The 22,365-nt window shown below is 35.0% G+C and overlaps 1 protein-coding gene across 1 annotated transcript in view; it reads left to right on the forward strand.

Annotated features, from left to right (window-relative positions):
* Positions 1-6,675: 6,675 nt before the first annotated feature.
* Positions 6,676-22,365, forward strand: part of LOC149775026 (synaptic vesicle 2-related protein-like) — an 88,022-nt gene continuing 72,332 nt past the window's right edge. The window contains exons 1-2 of the mRNA XM_089944431.1: positions 6,676-6,751; positions 17,444-17,783. Coding sequence (XP_089800557.1) covers positions 17,579-17,783 — 205 coding nt within the window. The 5' untranslated portion in view covers positions 6,676-6,751; positions 17,444-17,578. The remainder of the gene's footprint in view (positions 6,752-17,443; positions 17,784-22,365) is intronic.

The following is a 22,365-nucleotide window of genomic DNA, read 5'->3' on the forward strand; positions in this document are numbered from 1 at the left end:
GTATCTGAAGTATTCCACCATGGACATCAATACAGAGTATTGGAAAAGAGTTTGAAATGATCCCTGCCTGCGTCCCCGGCTTAGGTGGCAGGGTCCAGTTTCGTAAATTGGTGTTTCGGGCTCGTGTTGTTCCTGAAATTGATGTCAGGCATGTACACCTTCCATAGTTGCTCTGCAGTATGTTGATAGTGAAATACCAATAGTCGGCTAGGAAGAAGAGCTAGCCTCCCATAGCAGTAGACACGTGGGTTTAAGGCAAGTAGAGTATCTCGAAAACGGCTTGGATGACAACTATTCTGAACTGCATCAAACTATTTAGTAGACAATGCTTTTCAAAATTTTCATCCAGGGAAAGAGCTTGCGTTTGCACTGTGAGCACCACATGCTGTAAAAAAATGGCCTTTGGATGTGAAAAATACATGTATAAAATATGGGTTTGGGTCCATAAACTTTTTCTGCTATGAACTGCCACTGACTTCTCTGGTCAAGTGAATACTATTCTTATGCTTTGTTCTAATATAGGTACCTAAAAATATCGATAAGTATAAGTATACTCTATTACTTAATGGAATTATCTAGAACATTCTAAGCTGTCAACAAGATAAAATCTGTTACTAAAATTATAATCAAAAACATGGTAAACATCCGGTTGACCAGGTATTTCCATCGGGAATACCAATGTTCTAGACCCAGATCCAAATAATCATGCTTACTTCTATTGATGAAGATCTGAATACATAATCCATACTGTTTACAAAGTGAACATAATTTTGGACAATGTCAAGTACAAACGTAACAAATACAATTATGCATAACATATAATCATGGAGAAAAAAAAAACTAACAAATACAAATTATATCTATATAACATTACTGGCAAGCTTTCTCACGAACCAACATTGGCCGAGACTCGAACCCACGCGGACAGAGGTAAGATGGTAATGATCGGTAAAGGAGAGGTCTTTACACCACTTGACCACCCGGGGACCCCCGGATGAAATCTTGTATTAAAATTTAACAACTTCAGACAAAGTAAGAAAGACTAAGGGAGTAGTGTAAAGATTAAAGGCATGGTCAAATATGCCAACACATTCCGAGAAAACTTCTCCCCATGTTTACTTAGGCACTTAAAACTGGTGCAAATGAACTTCAAATAAGTTTGCTATTTGCCACACTGTGCTGAATTGCTGAATGTTGGGAATCGTAAATTTGTTTGCATGTTAAATACTTGCAACAGTTCTAAAATATTAAAAGAAGTAAACAGAACCATATTGTTTTGAATTGATTGTTTCCAAACAGACAGACCTTTGACGCAACTCAACATTACGTATCTAGTCCTAACTCAAGTTAAGTAAATGGGGATTTACAGATGGGCATACACTATCTCTTATAAAACACCAAATTCCATAATGATTTCTTAAATGTATACATTGAATAAATTAAAGGAATATGTGAACACAAAGGGGATGCATTACGGGCTCGACATATTCCTACACTGTATCAAACTGGTTCCTTCCGAGCACTCGGAACAAAGCATATGTGGCTTTGTCTCTATATTTTAGGCCAGTGACTCGTAAATCTGTGTCGCCCGAACACAAATAATAGTATTCCCACAACAGTGACTTTATTCAGATAATAGAAAGTTTTCGAAAACTGGCCTGAGTTACAGTGATTGGTTGGTAGCTTCACGTTGCATCATGGGAAAAAGTAACCACCTTCCTACACATGGACGATGATAGTCATCTACGGTCTCATGAAAACCGGAAGTGTCACTGTTGTCAGCGAAGAAATTAAATACACGTTACGACTAGTTTCAAAATATTGCTTTATAAAATAAACTGAGGAGTTTGCGTGCTTTTATGAACGCTGAGCTTGTTACAGTTTTTCCAAATCCTCCAGATTTAGTTCGGAATCCGAAAGGGTAATCTAATAATTTTATTTCATATAATTTTCATCAGAACGCATACTCGTCAAGTTGCATAAGTGATAGAGGCATAAATAGACAAGCAAGGATCCTAATCCTCCCGATGGTTAAACGTAAGGAAACAAATTTTAAAATGAATGTAAGGAAATGCGGTTATTACCTATATCATGCAGTAAATGTGTCCAAAATGAGACTTAATCGGCTCGTCTACAATTAATGAGTGAAGCAACTTTATATCCTTGGTACGGTATAAACTGTAATGAAATCTTATCCTCTTTTGATCATTTTCCAGACTATGGTCTTATATTTGAAAAATATTACACTTGTCAGTACTAAAATGGCTGACTTCCTTGTGGTTCCAATGTGTAGCTTTCTCGCCAAATGGGTTTAACTTTAAGTTCAAAATCAAGGTAACAATTTATTTAACAAAGAAATAACATTTCGATAATTCAGTTTAAGGACCAACGCGATGAACTGATACTTGCAAAAATAGTTTATTTAAACTAATACACTCGTACCTGTCATAGCACGAAAGAAGCCCACAGGATGATTAATTTAAACTGCACTTCTAATCTTTGTAATGCGCACCAGAAACAATTTAACGTTATTCAAGCGAGAAATGCATCGACTAAATGCGAAATAAGAAAAGAAAACTAAAGAATCTGAGTATTTTGTTTCTTCTCTATATCTGGAACGGGGGGGGGGGGGGGGTGATTCCCCACACCTTGTGTTCATAAACGCCCTTCAATAATATGCGGGTTTTTGTGTGCCAGAACAAGAGGTTTCCTCAATCCAATTATATACCTACCATTCCATCAAAGGAATACATGTTGCTTAAATATCTTCTTTTTATTGCATAGCCACAATGTTTATGATTGGTAAAAATGATCGTCAAATTTGCATAATAAGATGGCGACCGTTGTATGAAATCAACTGCATCCCTGATGTTGCTTCATTGTTGGTGTCTAAAATTCAACTTAGAAAATTTAGAGTACGAGAGTTACGAAACATCTCACGACCTTGTGATCCATCCGGATGACTTGGTAACAAAAATTACATCGCTTCTTTCCTACACAAAACAGAATATTTCTTGTTATTGATACGAATTTCCTGCCCACAAGCCCAAGTTCATGCATATCCGACAGTCATGCTACCTTAATTCTAACTAAAAACGAGATGATAAAATCACTAAACGTGTTTAAAGCGAATAACAATGCAAAGTATGTGTTCTAATGGTTCAGTTACGAACGCAATACATCAGCCAAATTCACCACATGGCAGTTCCATATTGAACATAATGGAGGAAATGACAAACTTACTTATGGACCCAATGTGATATGTAATGTTAAAACATCTATAGATTTAATAAGGTGGGTTATCTAATGGGTAATCTGATGCTAAAACTACACCTGCCAACCAAAACCCAGTCATCTGATGTCCAACGCAATTTGTAGAGATCAATTCCCAGTTATCTACTAACCATCGTCTACATTATATCATCAGCACACTGATGTGGCCAGTATTTACTATCCAAAACCCACTATGAATGACCAGTACCAATTGATATGTTATCCAATACCCACACTATACCATTAACACGCTGATGGTGTGACCAGCACTCAGTTTTGTACTATCCAACAACGATACTTTAGCATTAATATGCTGTTGGAGTGAAAATTAACACGTATATTTAATTATTTATCTAAACGACTAAATATTTGCATTTGATACACACAAGGCAGATTTGGATATCTAAGTTACAAATTTACATCTCATTTTACCTACCCTTGATTTAGTATACCGAATAACCATAGTGTTGACTGACTTCGTTTCAAATGCTGCTTTCTAGTTTTTTTTACGCCAAGACAGAGATAAACACAAAGAGAAAGTAACATTTTATGTCCATTATTGAAAACGTCAAAATTAAATAGCATAGCTTTCTTTAGACATTAAACAGCATGTGTGGCCAATGAATTGACAAATAGAAAAATAGAATTCCAAAAGGTGAGCTGAATATTACATGTTAGATGCTGATAGTAAAAAAAAAATTTTGGTACTGAACAGTAGATAATAAGCAGTGGCCTGTCTACGTGTAAGTTGAAGCTGTCGATGTTTTCAGTAAGCAGTGGCCTGTCTACGTGTAAGTTGAAGCTGTCGATGTTTTCAGTAAGCAGTGGCCTGTCTACGTGTAAGTTGAAGCTGTCGATGTTTTCAGTTAGGATGGCCGTTAAGGTCAGAGACACTGGCCACGTTAAATTCCTCTTATGTCATAACGGCATATAATGTTAAACCTATGAATATTTTTTTAACATTACGTTTTCATTTCTCGCCCTATATACACATAATGTTAACTTACGGAAGTTTTGAGGTCAGAAAGTTCCACCATGTTAAATCTCCCTGAGAGAATATAGGTCCTAACCCCCAACCACACACAAATTTAATTTATATTTAGTTTCGATTTAAAATTCCCGTTAGAGACCTTACATTACATTTCCCGTTCTGTTCCCAGACTGCCCCATTATGTTAAACCTGTATGCGTCTTTAGCAATAGGACTTCCCCATGTCGCAATAAACCCACACAATGACAGATTAGTGCCATACTTCCTCTGTCCCTATACATATATATATTTGTATTTTGGATTGTAAGATGTAAACCAGATACCCTTGCCCTTTAATGTCTTTATTTATTCTTCTCTCTCTCGTATGTTTTCTCTTCTTTCAATTGATGTATTGATAGGGTTGAAAGGGAACGGTCGTTTTGTTTCAAGCGGAAATGGCAATGACGTTATAGAGGGACTAAGAGCTTTCTTTTATTTAAAAGGGTATAATAAGAAAGTTATAGGGCTGAGTTTTGAATAATAGGTAGCCACTATGCTAAACATATGGATATTTCTAATATTACATATTCTCTTGTAACCATAAAGATCCATATTGTTAAACCTGTAGACGTGATATCATATCATTTCCCCATGTTGATATAAATCCTGAAAATGACGACAGATGACCGATGGACTATTTTTAGGTTTATAGAAATAGAATAAAAGGAGAGACACTTGAAGGTTCAAAGTTTATGAAGTTCAGAGTTATGGACGGGAATTACTTTGGTAGACCTGAACTTCACATATTAAATGTGTACAAATCTGGATCATATTTATTTATGTTATGCGGATGAAGAGGTGAGTTTTGCAAAGGGACAATGCTGGTAAATGATCAGCTACGTATTGTTACATCACAAACACATGCCATTAAAACACATTTTCAAGAATTTTTCACTCAAGAAATACCAGTAATAAATGAATTGACCAACAATTTCACCTCTGTTGCATTCCCGACCACTATCTTACTCCAACATTGACTCGACCAAGAAGAGGAAATATCAACTGCTTTTCTCCAACTAAGCATATGCCCGTGTAACGGTTTCTGGGTGAATACGAAAATTATTGTTCATAAACTATAAAGCGGCGTAATCAGGGCGGTTTTACATGAAAGTAATCCCAGGCCCTAGGAACGCACAATCGTCGGAAATTTAATTAATCCCCCGAAAGGTATTTTCTATGATTGTATGACAGATGTAGCGGTAAAACAAATAATTGGTTATAAGTGAGTGCGCTAGTTGCACCTGAAAAAGTCCAGTCTGTCGAGAAATTATACTTCGCTATCACATTATCAATATAACAACCACTATCAACCCTCGATGTTACCGATACGAGAAAGTATTTCAAGCGGAACAACGGCTGTGAGATAAAATAACCAGAAGAACCGCGCTACTGGTGAAATACAGGTTGTAGATGTTATTTGCGGAATCTTCGCTGCAACCACAGTTGATCTTGGTGCGGCAGAAATCACGACTACGTTAACTATTGTAGTTACACCAATTGGAATTTCTCTTGGAACGATGTCAATAGTAAATATTCTGACTAGATGCGCTGGTAAAATAATTTCGTTCCAGCTGCATTCTCGAATACCTATCTATTCGGAACTTCTCGCGACGGCACAAAGCAGTCTCAATACAATTATCAAGATATACTCGATGGATTTTCATGGTTACTATCGGGGATCACTCGTGCGTTAGCATACTTGCTCTTGGTATGAGGACAAAATAGAAGGATATGACCTACACTACTAATTACAGTGCAAAATCTCTATTATCATACTACTTTGTACTTTTGAACCACTCTTTGAAATAATCTATGTTATTTTCGTTTTAAATATTCGAAGATTATATAATTAGTGCACGTACACACACCCTCAAAAAAAAAACGTGATATAAATCGTTGATTCACATCCATAGTTTTCCAGTGTTACAGTTGAAGTAGGTTATGTTTATAAACTATACATAAATATGTATAAACCTGGAAGTTTGTGAAATCATGCATGATTCATAAAAGATATCAAGAAACATTGTCAAGTCGTTCTCGAACTAAAACAAAATCTTTGCATGGTTTTCTTTTATCACCATTTCCTTCTATTCCACTCTCTACGTTCTTTCCTTCTTAGCTTTTGTGTGTTTGTTTCTCTTTATTTTCCTTCTTCGTCTCTTTCTTTCTTTATTTATTTGAACAAGCCTAAGGTCATTATTTGTCATCAACCTACTATTACGTAGCTATGACTTAATTTGTACGTTTGACCAAGTATTTATTACATTTTCCTCAATCGGAGTGATCTCGTTTTTTTTTTTCTTTCTTCTTTTCACTGTCAAGCCAGATGGAAAGACGAAAAACACCGAGGACACATCGATTGAAATTTGGAATAAGAGTTGCCTCCCCTTAATGCCTCTGGTAAGTATTGTAATTTGTGTTTTGACAGCCAGCGGGTACGAATCAGTAGGTAAGTGGTTTTGGCTGGTTTTATTTCATAAATTTATATTACAATACGTTAAGTTTAAATAGAATTTAATGTTTTAAATGAGATAGGTAGAATACAGCGCACATATGAAAACACCGAGTTGTTGATTACATGCAAGATTGCGTTATCATTGCGCCTCGTATGGCAGTCTTACACGTAAGACCTCGATGCTGATATTTATGTTTTGGGCGTCATTAAAACAAATTTAATATGTGCTATCTCTTATATTGTAGGACTACTCATATGGTTGTTGTTGCTTGCAATATACGTATGTGCAGTATAGCATATAAAAAATATACAGCGGTTTCGATAAGAAATAAAGCAGCAGGAGATGGTAGTCCTACATGTAAGACATAGCACATGTTGATTTTGTTTAGGTGCTTATGTCTTACTATCCAAATAACGGCCTTGTATAGTGTGTTCCGATGTCGTTGACATCGGAATGAGTAGTCAAGCTTTCAGGAATATCTCACACATCTGGCAGCTTATATCGACACTTTTCCACTAATTTATGTGTAATTAATATACTTACTGTGCTGACTTTTTCCTGGCGGAATGAAAATATGACACTATCAGATGGATGCCTTTTCATGTTCCGTTGACATACATTTGGATTTGTTGCAATGTGACGGTAGTCGAGGTATGCCGAAGTATGTTTAAGTAGGTTCATGTGGCGGATATGTTTCTTGAACAAAATGAAACATTGCATTACAGTTCCAATAGGCATATTATATTTTTATTCATTTCATTAAAGAATAATATTTCCACTTAACCCGATTTCGGCATTCCCGGCTGTCATCGCTTTCCAGTCAACTGAAATGTAGGCCAACCAAACTTGAAAACAGGTCCATTTCTTTTGTGAGAATTTGAATTTATTAGAGAAAAGACATCAGAGTAAGTAAAGTCCGACTAAAACAATATTACCTTACTTTGTAGAAAAGCGCTGTTATTTTAGTTACCAGTTGTGTGATATATTCCTGAAAATTTGACTTTCGTTACGATGTTAGTCCACATCAAAATACACTACACAGCGCTGTTAGTTAGGCAGTAAGACCCTGACGCCTAAAACATAAATATCAGCTTCAGGTCTTACACGTAGGACTACAGGAGATGGGAGCAGAACCTCTTTCTTGTGTAATGCCTTTGGTGAGAGTTTTCGTCCTCCCACCCATCCTTCAACGTAAGACCTTGACCGTGATATTTATGTTTTTGGCGTCGATATCAGAGTCAAGGTCTTAGATTGTAGGGCTACCTCCCCTACACCCAAATATGTTAGGATAGTCGATCGTCCGGTTTTCAGCTGGTCTGCTCCTTTCTTACTGTCATCTTTTTGCATGTGTGCAAAGGAGTGCCCATTGTTCTTGAGTTTCGTCAGTGCCACCCGAAATGGTGTTGATATACACAGACTGTCTTTCCTTGGTGGGAAAATGTGAACTGTTTAAAATATACGTCTTTTTCTGTATTTTAGAATGGATAAATCGCATGGGTTGGGGTTCCTGGTAATTGTATGCACTCCATCGTATTAAAAAGTCGTACAGAAAAAAGGTTATGCAAAGTCATTAAGTTAATTGATAACATTCTTTGAACCATTGCAATACATTCATAGTTCTTTGAATGAAAAAATCTCATGCTGATTTTACTGATAAAAAAATTACAAACCAGAAGTTGTAAAGAAAATGCAGCATTGGCAAATGCAAATTAACAAATGATAAAATAATAAGGAACATAAACAAACAAAACATCAGCTTTTAAGATAATAAACAAGCATGGATGTGACAGAACCAGGATTTCAAACCAATAGATTTACAAATTTTGATCAAGAGACTGGTTATTTGTATCAGCAATTATATTACTTGTTTTTTAATGGGATTTTTTTTTGTCATATATATTCTCTTCATACTACAATAAAAGAACAAGTTTTGAACATGAATTTGAGTCTGATTAAGAAAGTGTTAAAATAATAATTAATAATATGTGTCTGTACATTGCAAATTTAAATGGAAGATTTGTTTCTCTTCACTTCACTCCAAAAGTGTGTTTAGTTTCCTTCACAATATCAGAGTCTAATGACATTCATTGAGATTAGTAAACTTCACACTTATCAGGCTGTCTATCAATAGTGGTCCAGACTTCCTTTTGAATCACTTTTTACTTTTGTGTACTTTGTCTTTCCTGTATTGCCATTAGAATGTGGCAATGATAGGACAACCATGTTCAGCCTGCAAATAAGTTCTAACTTCACTTTTTCTGGTGCTGTGTTATGTATATTTAATTTGTATTGTTTATTGGCTTTTTGTGATGATTATATGTTATGTATACAGTATCTGTATTTTGTACTTGATCTTCATCCAAGCTCAAGTTAATCATGATCCTGACAAGATACATTTATTCTGTAAACAATATAATACATAGATAAATATTTCTCTATCATTGTGGATTACATATTAAGATCATTAATAGTGATAAATATGTTTACTTGAATTTGAGTTGAAGATACAGCTTTGATTCTTACCTTTGAATCTTCCAGAACGGAAATATCCCATTAAGTTGACAGAGTATTTTCAGAAAACAGTTATTGTGAGATGGGTCTATAATATTGTTACCTAAGAATTATTCATTCTTGCATGACATCCGAAGCAGAATCAGACTTACTGGTATGTTGAGTTTTTAATTTGGTTGGAATTATTTATTCAAATTATTATTTACTGGAATTAAAAAAGAAGATCCTGACTTGGACATAAGATGCATTCCTGAGACTCAACCTTGTGATGTTGCAAATTTCTGTTGATCGGTGAAGAACACATTAATTTGGGCCAGAGAACAATTAATTAGATGTATGGGCAGTGTATCCCCCAGGGGTGTAAAACTGAGGGTAAAAAAACAAACCTTGGTGTCAGAACTGGGGATCAAGAAAAAAATGTGGGGGTCAAAAATATACTGACAAATGTTCATCTGACTCGTACTTTTTCTGTTTGAAATAGGATATTGCAACTTGCAAAACATACTCTCTCTCTCTAAACATACAAATAAACCAGCATGCACAATTAACAAACAAATGCATTGTCCATTCAAAAAATAATTTTACTAGTTCATTTTTCTATTAAAATTGTACTTTTAATAGTCTCCTTATAATCTTTTTGAAGCAATATTACAGACCAACATATTACATACAAACCAATACAGAAAGCCTAATAAATCTTTCTAACCGAATGGAGTCAATTTACTGCCTGTCATAAAATGTGTACTATCATTGGTTTCATTGTACTTTGTCCTTGAACAAATTCATCCAAAAATCAAGGAGGCTAATGATTCATCTTGTTTCTGATAAGTTGCACTTGAACTTTAAGGTCTTTTATTGCAGCAAAGTTAAAAACCAACAAAATCAGCAATGAACCTCTGACTGTGTAATCCAAATAAACGCATTTGTCTCTGCAAGTTTACTGATTTCTATGTTGTGAAAGAATGTCTTGGGTTGTAATGTGTTCTCCAGATATCTTTTGGCGAACGAGGGCAGATTTGTTAAAATTCTTAAACCGTGTCATGAAAGGATTATTCACTTTTGCAGTCTTCATAATCACACTATCAGAAGTCACACCGGTAATCCTAATGGATGTACCATATTCCAGTCAAGGGAATTATTTTCTCCATTTTTCATTAAAGTTAGATCCACAGTTACTCTTTTGTGTTCTGCTTCTTTCACTTTCTTCGCTAATAATTTTTAGTGCACGATGTTTTAATCTGGAGATCACTTTCTAGTGCAACAAGCATTGAGGTTAAACATCAAGATGATATCTTGCTGAGCTCAGTGGAAATCATGTGAGAGCTTGCGAGATTAATGGAAGCTACTCTGTCATGACATTGCCTGTGCTAGTCTGGTTCCTTATTTCATATGTTCCATGCGTTCCACTCTGTTATACGAATAAAGGAGCCCAACACAGGGAGTAAACAAAGCGGGGAACCAGTCAATGCCTGTGCTCGAAGTATACACGATGTCACCCTTTGTCCAATGCATTGGATATTAAATAAATCCTGATTGCATTATGCGAATCCCTTGCTTCAAAAAGATGCACAGCAACAAAATGTGTGTGTCACTTTTCTCTGGCGTGCATCCCTGACGCACAAATGTACGTAAAGGGAAACACTGTGTATGGGGACAGGTGCTTGTTAAATCGCTATACTGCAATGATTTCTAATGTCTGTGTCAAGAGGGGAAGTGATTCTTAATTAAACCTTCATTTATTTTAACCATGAGACAGACTAAAGGATGGCAGGTAACTTAGATTTTATATTGGAACTGTCAGGAATTGAAATTCTCCAGAACATTTATTCGGAAAAGTAAAAGTCAAGTTGACCACGTTTTTGGCACCTAATTATAAAAGGCAGTAAAGATATTTCATCCTAAATGGTTATACTAAATAAGGGACGTGTTTCCAGAACTAAATTTCCTAGCTGTAAATAGTCCCGTCATTGAAATATCTAGTCAGTCTGCATTTTTCCTGTAAGAGGGAAACTATTAGAGACTCTGAGAGTAAATTTGGAAGAAATTATCTCGTAAAAACATTTATAAAAGGGACCAGATGTCTGGAAAGTCAACGGACACAATTCTGGCAGTATAAGCGAACAAAGCTTGAATCACGAGGAGAAATAGCTCCACTGACGTATACAGTGAGATATCCACGTTCCGACTGATACAAGTGTCTATGTATCAACATGCTTAAATATCCACCTACCCACACAAAGTTTGAGAGCCAGAAAGAGGCAAGACAGTAGAGGGGTTGGAGGAGAAAAACAAAAGAGCAGAAGGACCAACTGTGATGTTGTAGTGAACGGGAATGCACAGGTTATGAAGTTGTTCACTCGATTCTATGATGAACCAATTATGTCATTTAAACAGATTGTCTATTTATATAAATATATTTGTGTTTGAAATTCGGTGAAAGATTTATTTACAAAAGAAGTATATCTTCCTAATGTGTGAGAACTTCATCAAATTAGTTCAGAGTCACACATACATAAGTGTTTTCTGCACTTTACAGGTTTTATTTATTAACCCTTAAAGTAGTGGTCATGACAACAGTTGTGCCACAATTAGAGGTAAATACTGAAGAATGGCCATTTCATACCCCTGTTTTTGTCAACAATGTTTGATCCGTCTTTTAGATAATATATTGGCAGCATCTCTGAGTATATGATAACATCATGTTATTAAATATAGTACATGTATTAATTAGCAGCAGTGTTATGAGTCCCTCAGTAAATATTGACATTATAATATCCAAAATAAAAAATTAGTCATTTAGGTATTTGTTTATGCCATTGGAAAAAAGCACCCTTGATAAAGATTTCCTAAAAACACTAGTCAATGTTTATTCCTTTAAATGTAATTGTTTTCAATCATTCTGTATAAAATCATTTGTTCAAAGAATGCTCAGGTGGAAGAACTTTCGGCTGGTAACTTCTGGATCTGTTATCACTGTCGATTGCAGGTTGAAATGGCCATGCATGCTGAATCAGGTCAGTTATTCAAACTATTTAAAGTTATTTGGTGTTGTGACCTGTATCATGAAACATTGGCCATGGTCCAGCAGGTATGAAAATCTGATAGAAGACAAATGAATATACAACAGCAGCCTCAAGACTCATTTATGTTCATTTTTTCATAAACAGTTATTATTCTGTAAAGTATTTCTGTCTTTTTTAAGTGTGTGTTTTGGGATTGTTAAGATAGCTTTAACAATTTTAGGCATGTCACTATGATGTCTGCAGTGTGACAGTTTATAGTGCATCACGCTGCAGACATGAAACATCATGTCCCACCCAGTCATATTATCCTCACACAAGGCCAACCAGTCCTAGCACTAACCTCTTTTAGTGCTGAGTGCCAAGTGAGGCAGCTGCTAGTACCACTTCTAATAACTAATTGGTATAACTCTTCCCGGGTTTGAACCCACAACCTCCCACATCCAAGATGGATGTTCTAACCATTAGCCCACCAGAGTAGTGGAAAAAGTAGAGGATGCTCTGATGTAAATTTAGACAAGTATTACCACCCTTTGGTGAATCTGGTAAATATTGACAACACCTGGACAGAAGTCAATATAGGTTTAACTCAGTAAGCCCACATTCCATATTTGCATATCTCACAAAAATGGTAGCTTCCTCGCTTGGCGCTCAGCCATATGATGTTAGTGTTGGGACTGGTCAGCCTGGTGTCAGGATAATGTAACTGGGTGGGACATCATGCTACGTGTCTGCAACATGATGCCCCAGTGCTAGACATCAATATAAACTATCACACTGCAGACATTGTAGCGATATGACTAAAAAATTGTTAAAGCTACGTTAAAAATCACACACACACACACACATATCATAAAGCAGTACCTTATTTCCGAGCTGTGTAATGTCAGTGTAATTTATTATACACCAAAGCGGGTGCTATTACTAGTTGTGTAATGATATCAAATAAATTAAATATAAAATTTTTACTCACATAGAAAAATGCAGTGGAAAAAAATTGTGAGAAAATTACTGATTTTTGAACCAGAGATTGTGTCTAGATCTTAGATTATTTTTTGGCCTTAGACCTAAATTTGACTGGTCTGAACTGCACATGGACATATGAACCTTTGTAAAAGGTAGGATAAGTTTCAGATTTGGAATAAAATGGAGCAAGGACACGAAAAATGGAGGTCCAGTAGGCACAAATAAATGATGAAGTCCTATTTTCACCCTACTAAATACGTGCAGCCAAGGTAGCCAATTGAAAATGATGTCTGTTATGCAATTAAGCAGCTGGTTAAATGAAAATGTTTAGATCCGTTCAGAAGCAACCCCAACAACCTGTTTCCTACACCCATTTCAGATGAAAATCAAAAGGATTTCCAGGGGGTCAACGTGTTAAGGATTCCACTTTTGTATATAAAAAACATTTAAAAAATGCTTACTTGACTACTTAAAATGACATATTAGTCACTCATTATGAAGTCATCAGTGTGAGATTACTTGCTGCGTAAGTGTATCATAGCTCTCTGAACTCTTGGATAGATTGAACATAAATGTAGCATTTCCCTTGGCCATTTTATAATGGTGTGAACCCTTCTCAATTACTTTTTTGGGGGGCAGGCCATTTCTTACATCATGCCAAATTTATTTTTTTTTAACACAAGACTTGCCCTTTTAATCTGTTCTAAAATGCTTAGTTTCATTTCTCACGGATATAAACAATCATTTATTTAATCAGTTTAACAAGCATCAATATACATTGTGACCCTGCTTTAATATGGTGGTTTGGAGTCCATAGAACCCAAACATGTTACAGACCAAACCATGTTATAACCGACCAAGTCAATTAGCTGAAGAAAATGATGCATGCACTGTATATGTGTCCAAATCTTAGGCTGTTCATTCTGTAGCAGATAAACAGTGATCAAGGTGATGCAATGTGCCAGCATTTTCTTTTTTAACCAACTGTACACGGCACCCTGTACACTCAGATAGCAACATAATGACATGTAGCTGAGTAGATATGATTAAGGGAATTATCTTAACCAATATGAATTATCGTTACAGCTGATAGATAAATATAGTCAGATTTGTTTATTCTAAATGATAGGCTGATCATTGTCCATTCATCCAAGAAACTTTAACATGAGATAGCCATGCATTGCATCTAATCTTATCCAAAATACTGCGTTTTGAAGCAAATATTTTCTGATAGGTTGTAATATTTGTCAGTTAATAATTTGATGGCACTCATATACTTTATTGTTTCAAATTAAATCTGAATATCAAATAGGATAAATTAGCAGTACTGTTCCATTCTCAGATGGACAAAAATTCAAGTGTACACCAAATGCCACTGACTGGTTATAGCCAGTGTTGTATCTTAAGTGAGGAATTACAAGATTCCCACAATGTCTGACCACCTTTTCTACAAACTTGTGACTAAAGCATAACCATTAGGTGTTTTTATTTTGACATTACTGAAAGAAGAAAAGAAAAGCTGGAAACATGTCACCGATATTCACTGTAACTAATTAATTTATTATTATGATTATTATTATTATTATTATTATTACTTTTTGAATGTACCAAACCATACATTGGATTTTCATTCAAAGCATTACTGCCACATGATGTATATTTTTTGAAAGATGAAGACAAGAACTAAATTAATCCTGAGAAATATCATATTAAAGATTTGCTCCATCAGCTTTTTGGGTGGACTGCATATGTAACACAGTTTTTATTTTAGAACCTTAGAAGTCAAAATTCTTTCTTTTTATATTTCTTTGTTTTATAATAATAATAATAATAATAATAATAATAATAATAATAATAATACTTGAGGTTGCAATATCTGTATATTATTAAATGTGGAAAAAGAAAGTCTTTCATAAGCCCTCAGTTGATGATAAGACGGAAAACATTTACTTGCCATAATGACATATGGTCATTCTTAGAGTCAGTGTCTTTCATAAGCTGATGTCCTTTATCAGCTACAACCCTTGAGACAGCTAATTGTACCAAATTTGCATTTCATTTTGAATTCTGTTTTCATTTCATTTGATTTATGTTTGCATTTCTGTCTGCATTTCATTTGTATTCCGTTCAGATTAGCATTTCATCTTTCATCTCATCGTTTTTTATCTGTCTCATAAATGCTTTCAAATTTTGAGTTTATCGCTTTAGGTCATGGTTTTCTTTCGTATATTTTTATTAATTAAAAGTATGTGTTAATGAAATAGCCAGTACATACATTCAGAAAACAGCATTAAATTTATGAAAAAATATAACTGTAACTGCAATAAGTGTGAAAAATATTTTTAAAAATTACTGAGTACTGATATATTAGCAGTTGTCAGTAAATTTTATTGGTAGTATTTCAGTCAAATAAAAATTGTACATATATGATCAGTGATGATGTCATCACATTAATGAAGTTATTTTTCAAGTCTACCTTGATGAGAAGAATGTCTCAACTTGCAAGAGGTGAAACATTGTCCGACAGTGTAAAGACTCTGAATCCTGATCATCATGCAGAAAAAAGCTTTTTTTAATCTGCATGTAGAAAATTATTGATTTTCAATCCACATGTGTTCATGTTCATTCTGCATTTTGCTTACATTCCATTTTCAGTTCACTGACTGGTAGAATCTAAGGGTTAGGATCTGTAAGACATATTTACAGGCTACTGTATTTGTATGGGAAAATATGAATGAGTTTTTTGGATGGAAATGCTGCACGAGTGCAGTATATCCATCCGACAAAAGGAGTTCATATTTTCCCAAATAAATGCAATATCCTTTTTATTATATGCTCATTTTCTTATTCTACATAAGGCTTAATTATATGAACAAAAATACACTACAAGAAGCAATGTAACTGAATGTCTGCCGTATTCCAAACTAAATACACAATCACAGATTCGTCATTACATAAAAGCAACATTAATAATGCACACATAACTCAGCCTAGATAAGTTTGAATTTAGTCGCGCTCTTGACTTAACTTTCAAAAGAAAATGGCGTGTCTAGTTAAAATTGAAATTTGGAGTTATATTGTGAATGAATGTGCATTGCAATAACTTTTCCATATGATCTGGAATGAATAGATATTGGTATTTTTGTCCTTTCTGTGAAATTTCTTGATTATGGACTGAATTTATCTGTGACAATTCCACGTGAAATACATCAGATTGAAGCAGCGAGGGAGAAGTGTGTTGACATCTGCAAATGTGTTTCTGTTTCTGTCATTAAATATTTGAAATCATATTGTGGGAAAAATATGAAGTCTTTCATTTGCAATTATCAAAAAGATGCTATGGAATTTAATTCTTATTTCATTTTGAGTGCAGTAAGGAGGATGTAATTGCACTTGGAATATATTCAAAATTACAGTACAATTTTGAAAGGTGTAATCAAGATTGAGAACCTCTGACATGGCTCATGTAATTCGGATATTCCAGAACTAAGAAAGTACATTTTGAGGAAATTCAGGATGTAAAACTAAGTATATTTTTTGACATTCTTATTACCAGCTAAAGAAGACAGTTTATGCCTTGTCACTTGTGTGTTATTTGTAAGGACTCTGTCTGGCATCTACTGTATAGCTAGCCTAAATCCGAAACATTTTATCAAAAAGTTAACGTTGAATGTGCCAAAGCAGCTGGTACATGTTTATGGCAGTCCATGATACATCTGCTTTAGTTCATTCAGAAACAAATTTAATCAACCACAACGTAAAGTGCATACTACATGAGTGTACATGATTTGTCTACAAATCAAAAGTGCTGGCGTCTGTGACCATTGTTTGTTTACAATAGAAGATAGTTCCATTATGCAAGTGAATGCAATATGAATTGCATGCGGATTCAATATCATAAAATATTGCACAGCTCTGAAAGTGTAAAGTTAACAGAGAAAAAAATGAGCATATAATAAATTCACTGTATTTGTTTATCAGTTTCAAATGCATGCTATCTAAACTAATGAGACTTCTAAATTATTCCAAGAAATTAGAACCAAATCAATAATTTTATTCCTAGCAAGTTCACAAAAATTAGGATCTCACCACACATTCTTACATGTTTTGAATTTAAGATGGATATTTGATTAATTTCTAAAATCATATTATAGGTAATGACAGTTTACATCTCCTTTTCTTTTGCAGTGATTCCACTTAAATTCTAACGGATCATACATGTATGGGAGATTTAGTTTTAAAATATACATACACTTGTTTGTCTACAGTATGAAGTTGTGAAGAAAAAGTATTATGCTATAGACAATCTCAATATAACCCACCATGTTCAGTCGCTTTGTGAAGTTTCGTCGTGGGGACGACTATGAAGACCTGGAGGGGGAAGCTCATATGGATATGGACATTACAGAACCAGAAATGCGAGAGATTGCTGGGATGGGAGAGAGTTCCGAGAGTAATTCAGTACCAAGAGGTGTGTTTGACAGAAGGCAAGGCAACGGATCAGAAGAAAACAAGGATTCTACAGAAGGTACTTGATCTTTGCATGCACAGTGTAGTGGCTTTATGCTCATCATATTAGTGTTCAGTAATTTTAGTATAGCTGATTGCCCTGTGGGAGAAGAGTCACATAGAGAACCAGTGCAGTCAGGTACTGTGTTTTTGAAAATTAGTCTTTTGTACTAAGGCAGGCATGTGCAAACTTCCTTTAGGGCATGATCGTATATGCAATTTTTAAATTCACACCCTATGAGGTAAATAAGCAGATAAAACCAGGTTGCAGGATGGATCCAGCCAGTGGACTGTAGGTTGCACATGCCAGGACTAAGGGTGATGTTACCAGTGAAATGAATGACTAAGTTGCCTAGAAAATACGAACTTTGATGTTCACTGAGTGACAGTTGTTGATGGCTTTTGAGATGCTCCCTTGACACAGCTGAGTAGTTGTAGTGTTGTAGCCCCACAGGCATGTTTTTTATTAACTGACATTAAAACATTAATGGACTGCATTAGTATCATCAGTAGGACACACATGGACACATTTCAGAATAGTGTGTATGTACCCATCTTGGTCATTACACCATGAATTTTGGCCATATGTATTTACATGAACACAGTGGAAACAATAAATTGTAATTGAGTCTAATTGATAGGAATATCTATATTTCATTATTTTAATTGAAAATAGGTATAAATAGTTAATCAGCTGCAACTAGAACAAGTAATTTTTTTTGGAGGTTTATTCATCAAAAAATAACAGAAGTTCAAATGATTCTTATTTAGTGTAAATTAGCCCCCAAAACGTGTACTAGTAAAGTTGAGGATACACAACATAGCATCTAGTGACCACAGAAGTTTATTTAGATGCACACTATAGTGTGAAGACATCTATGCATGGCCAGCCAAAATTATTGAGTGCCGTCCTGGTGCAAGATTGTTATTTAAGGTAGTTTTTACTGGTACCCCATTAGTGACATTTATGATCAAACTGAAATTCTGTTGCAAAGAAGCATCATTTCCTTGCTTTTCTTTGTTATCACTAGCAAACTCTCCTCTTGTTCCACATTTGTGCATTTGGTTCCTCACCCAAGGTAATATCTTAAAATATGAAATTAGTCTCCATCATTGTGAAAGGAGCTGCATAATATTATCAACTCATGCACATGCGGGCAGGATAATCTAAGCCCCACAGTTTTCTGTGGAAAGCGTGCGGATGAACATGCTGTGCAGCACTCCATTTTGAATGTTAAGAAAGTTTGCACAAATATTGTGTTGTACAGCCTATCATGTGCTTAAAAAAATGGTGTTAAACTGACAACATTAACAACAACAACAACATCAACTAACATGGCATAAAACAACTAACTTTACTGATCACTGCCATCTCATTTGTATCGGCGTGGATTTGAGTCTTGGGCTCTACTGATGTGAGTATGTGAGAAAGCTGACCAGTAGCTTCCTGTGGGTTGGTGCTTCCTCCCAATGGTTTCCTGCTATGTATGCTGAAAATAGCATTAAACCCATAACAACAGCAACAGTCAGTCAAAATGTATATATTTGTATGTTCTGTACTGGGCCATCTAGTGCACAAAATAGTTTTATTTTCACAAATGTTAACATTGATGTCTACTGAAAATGAATTAGTGTATGAGCCTTCCTAATCAGTACTGTGCAGGAGGTTTGCATAGAGTTTCCCCTCGTTACAGAGTCATGCAGCAGTACATAGTACACCCACTCTTGATTTATCATTAGTGCCCAGCTGCCATCTGTTGCCTCTCGCACCCCATTAGCCAAAGCTTTGTGCTTCCCATTGATCCAGTTTACAATGTTCTTTACAACTTACTTATCACCAAATATCATACATATTCAACATCAAAAAGAAAAATGAAAATGACCTACAGTAACTGCAATGGCTCAATATTTAAATCACATAGTTTTACAATGCATATTCTTAACACTCTTCCCTCCCTCACCCCATCTGCTTTTATTATCCACAAACTATCTTACGGTGACCTAGGGGTCATAATGTGAAGTCTACCACATATATGAATTTGATGAATCTTTTAACTTTGACTTTACACATGAAGTTTGTCAGAACATTTTTTGAAAATTTAATGATAGTAATTGAAATATTTGTATATTTGACCTTTGACCCTTTCCTATGAATCCAAGGGCTAGAACTATTGGGACAACACCCTTTTGCAAATGGTTAGACATGTTAGAGAAGGGTCAACTTTACTACAAAAGTTTTACTTTTCAACATGCAGTTTAGGGGATGTAGCTAATGGATAAAGATTGATGTATGGATCACAATACTGTATCCAAATTGTTTTTAAGAAAGTGTGGGGATTAATATGAAAACTGCATGTGTTTTTCTTCTGTGTCAACAGAAGAATGAATTTGGTATGGCATAAAGATATGGTTTATACTCTATTATAAGTCGAATCAAGTTCCCCCTCCCTCTTTTATTTTCTTAGGGCATCAAAAAGCTCATTTCTCTTTGACCTATTAGTCTGTGTGCATTTTGCAAGTCAGATCCATCTGAAGGGGTGACTTGCTGTCAGTGAGTCAAAGTTGTACCCAGATCAATATTTAGTGAAAATGAGGCTTAAAAAATATCCCCTGATTTTATGTCCCAATCTCCCTATTTTATGTCCCAATCTCCCTATTTTATGACCCAATCTCCCTATTTTAGGTCCCAATCTCCCTATTTTATTACCCAATCTTCCTATTTTATGTCCCAGTTTCCCTATTTTATGACCCAGTCTCCCTATTTCATTACCAATCTTCCTATTTTATGTCCCAATCTCCCATTTGTATGCCCCAATAATCTCCCTATTTTATGACCCAATCTCCCTATTTTAGGTCCCACTCTCCCTATTTTAGGTTCCAGTCTTCATATTTTATGTCCCAATCTCCCTATTTTAGGTCATAAACTCCCTATTTTTTCATTCAGTCTTCTTACTTGGCTTTTGAAAAGTTGACAGGTATGCAGAAGGATTGTCAAACTGAAAACTTGAGAGTGACTTTACAAGCCAAGGAATTATCTGCCCCTGGTAGATACATGTACCAGTAACTTGGTAGGAAATATCACTTGTGAATTAGATCTGGATCATGGAAAAGGAAAATATAAAAACAAATAAAAATTTCACTTCAATTATAAATAGTTTTTATATCACAAAATACAGAATATAATACGAGTACAGGTAGCTTGGAATTGTATGAAAATATAAGCAATAAAGTTACTAGAAAATGTCAATGGTAACCAACATTGATGGACTTTGCATGCCAAGGGATTATCTGCCCCTAGAAAATGCCCATGGTAAACAACATTGATGGACTTTGCAAGCCAAGGGATTATCTGCCCCTAGAAAATGTCCATGGTAAACAACATTGATGGACTTTGCATCACATAATACTTAATTTACAAGTATTATTTTCGATTGATTACAATCTGCATGACTGTAGGTACATGTATTGTGTATTTTACTATCATGAAAATGGATGAATAAACTACATACCATGTATGCATTTCTGAATAAGAATAACGGCTTTAAAACATAAAAATATTTGAATCAACAGTATTTGTACATTCTGCCCACATCTGTAGTGCCCAGTATTACCCCTAGATTTATCAAATTTGTGTTATGCTTATAATATGACCCCTAACCTGCATGAATCTAATTTTCAGTAACAAATGTCAATTTAAAAGCAATTATTTTTATAGGTCAGTACCGTTAGGCTGATACATCATTGTAAGCTTTAGCAAACAAGTTATTTCCTTGACTTAGAACAAAACATGAATGTAGTTTTGTATTTATTACATCCCTGATCTTTTATTCTTTATTTAAAAAGTTTTGCTTTAGCTTTACAGTATGAATAAAATTCCAAATGAACTGTGTCTAAAATTATTAACATGTGGTCATAGACGAAGACACCAGAGTAGTACCAGTCTGGAGGTGGGTGTGATTGGGATACAGGGGTATTGAAATAAAGATTGAACATTTGTATTGAATGCTGTATCAGCCATGTAAAATTAAATGGTTATGTAATAAACAACTTGACTGCATCCCTAAAGCATGATGCTGTAGGGTTCTCGATACCAATCTGCAGTAATTAAAAATAGAGATGTTGTGATTTCTTGTATTATTCTTTAGTTCATTTATTATTTATAATTTTGCTTTTAGAATGAAATTTCTTGTCCCTGATTTCTACCATTTATTAAGTACCAGTACAGTATTTGATCTTGTATATTTTGCCAGTATATAGCGTTGATGCTGTTTGCTGTGTCAAGTCAGGGTCTTTACCTTTTATAGCTGGCTGTGTCTTTTGCATGACAAACTAATGGTCAAAATAAGTAAGTGCTAAAGACATGGTGGAGAATCTTTGCTGTATGTGTATGAATCCCTTTGACTGTTATTAAGCTGATTTCATTTTGTATTTGTTTTTTCTTTCACATATGGCACTCTAAAGTCCATTAAATGCACATGTCTCAGCATTGCCATGTCCTCTTATCAAACTAACTGAACAAATTCTCATTTTGCTCTGGCCTGTCAATATCAGTTAATGGTGTCATACTGGGTTTTTTTCTCCCTCTGATTGCAAGTGCCAGG

Source organism: Sinohyriopsis cumingii, chromosome 19 (assembly GCF_028554795.1).
Source record: "Sinohyriopsis cumingii isolate HCF-2022 chromosome 19, ASM2855479v2, whole genome shotgun sequence".
Taxonomy (NCBI): Eukaryota; Metazoa; Mollusca; class Bivalvia; order Unionida; family Unionidae; genus Sinohyriopsis; species Sinohyriopsis cumingii.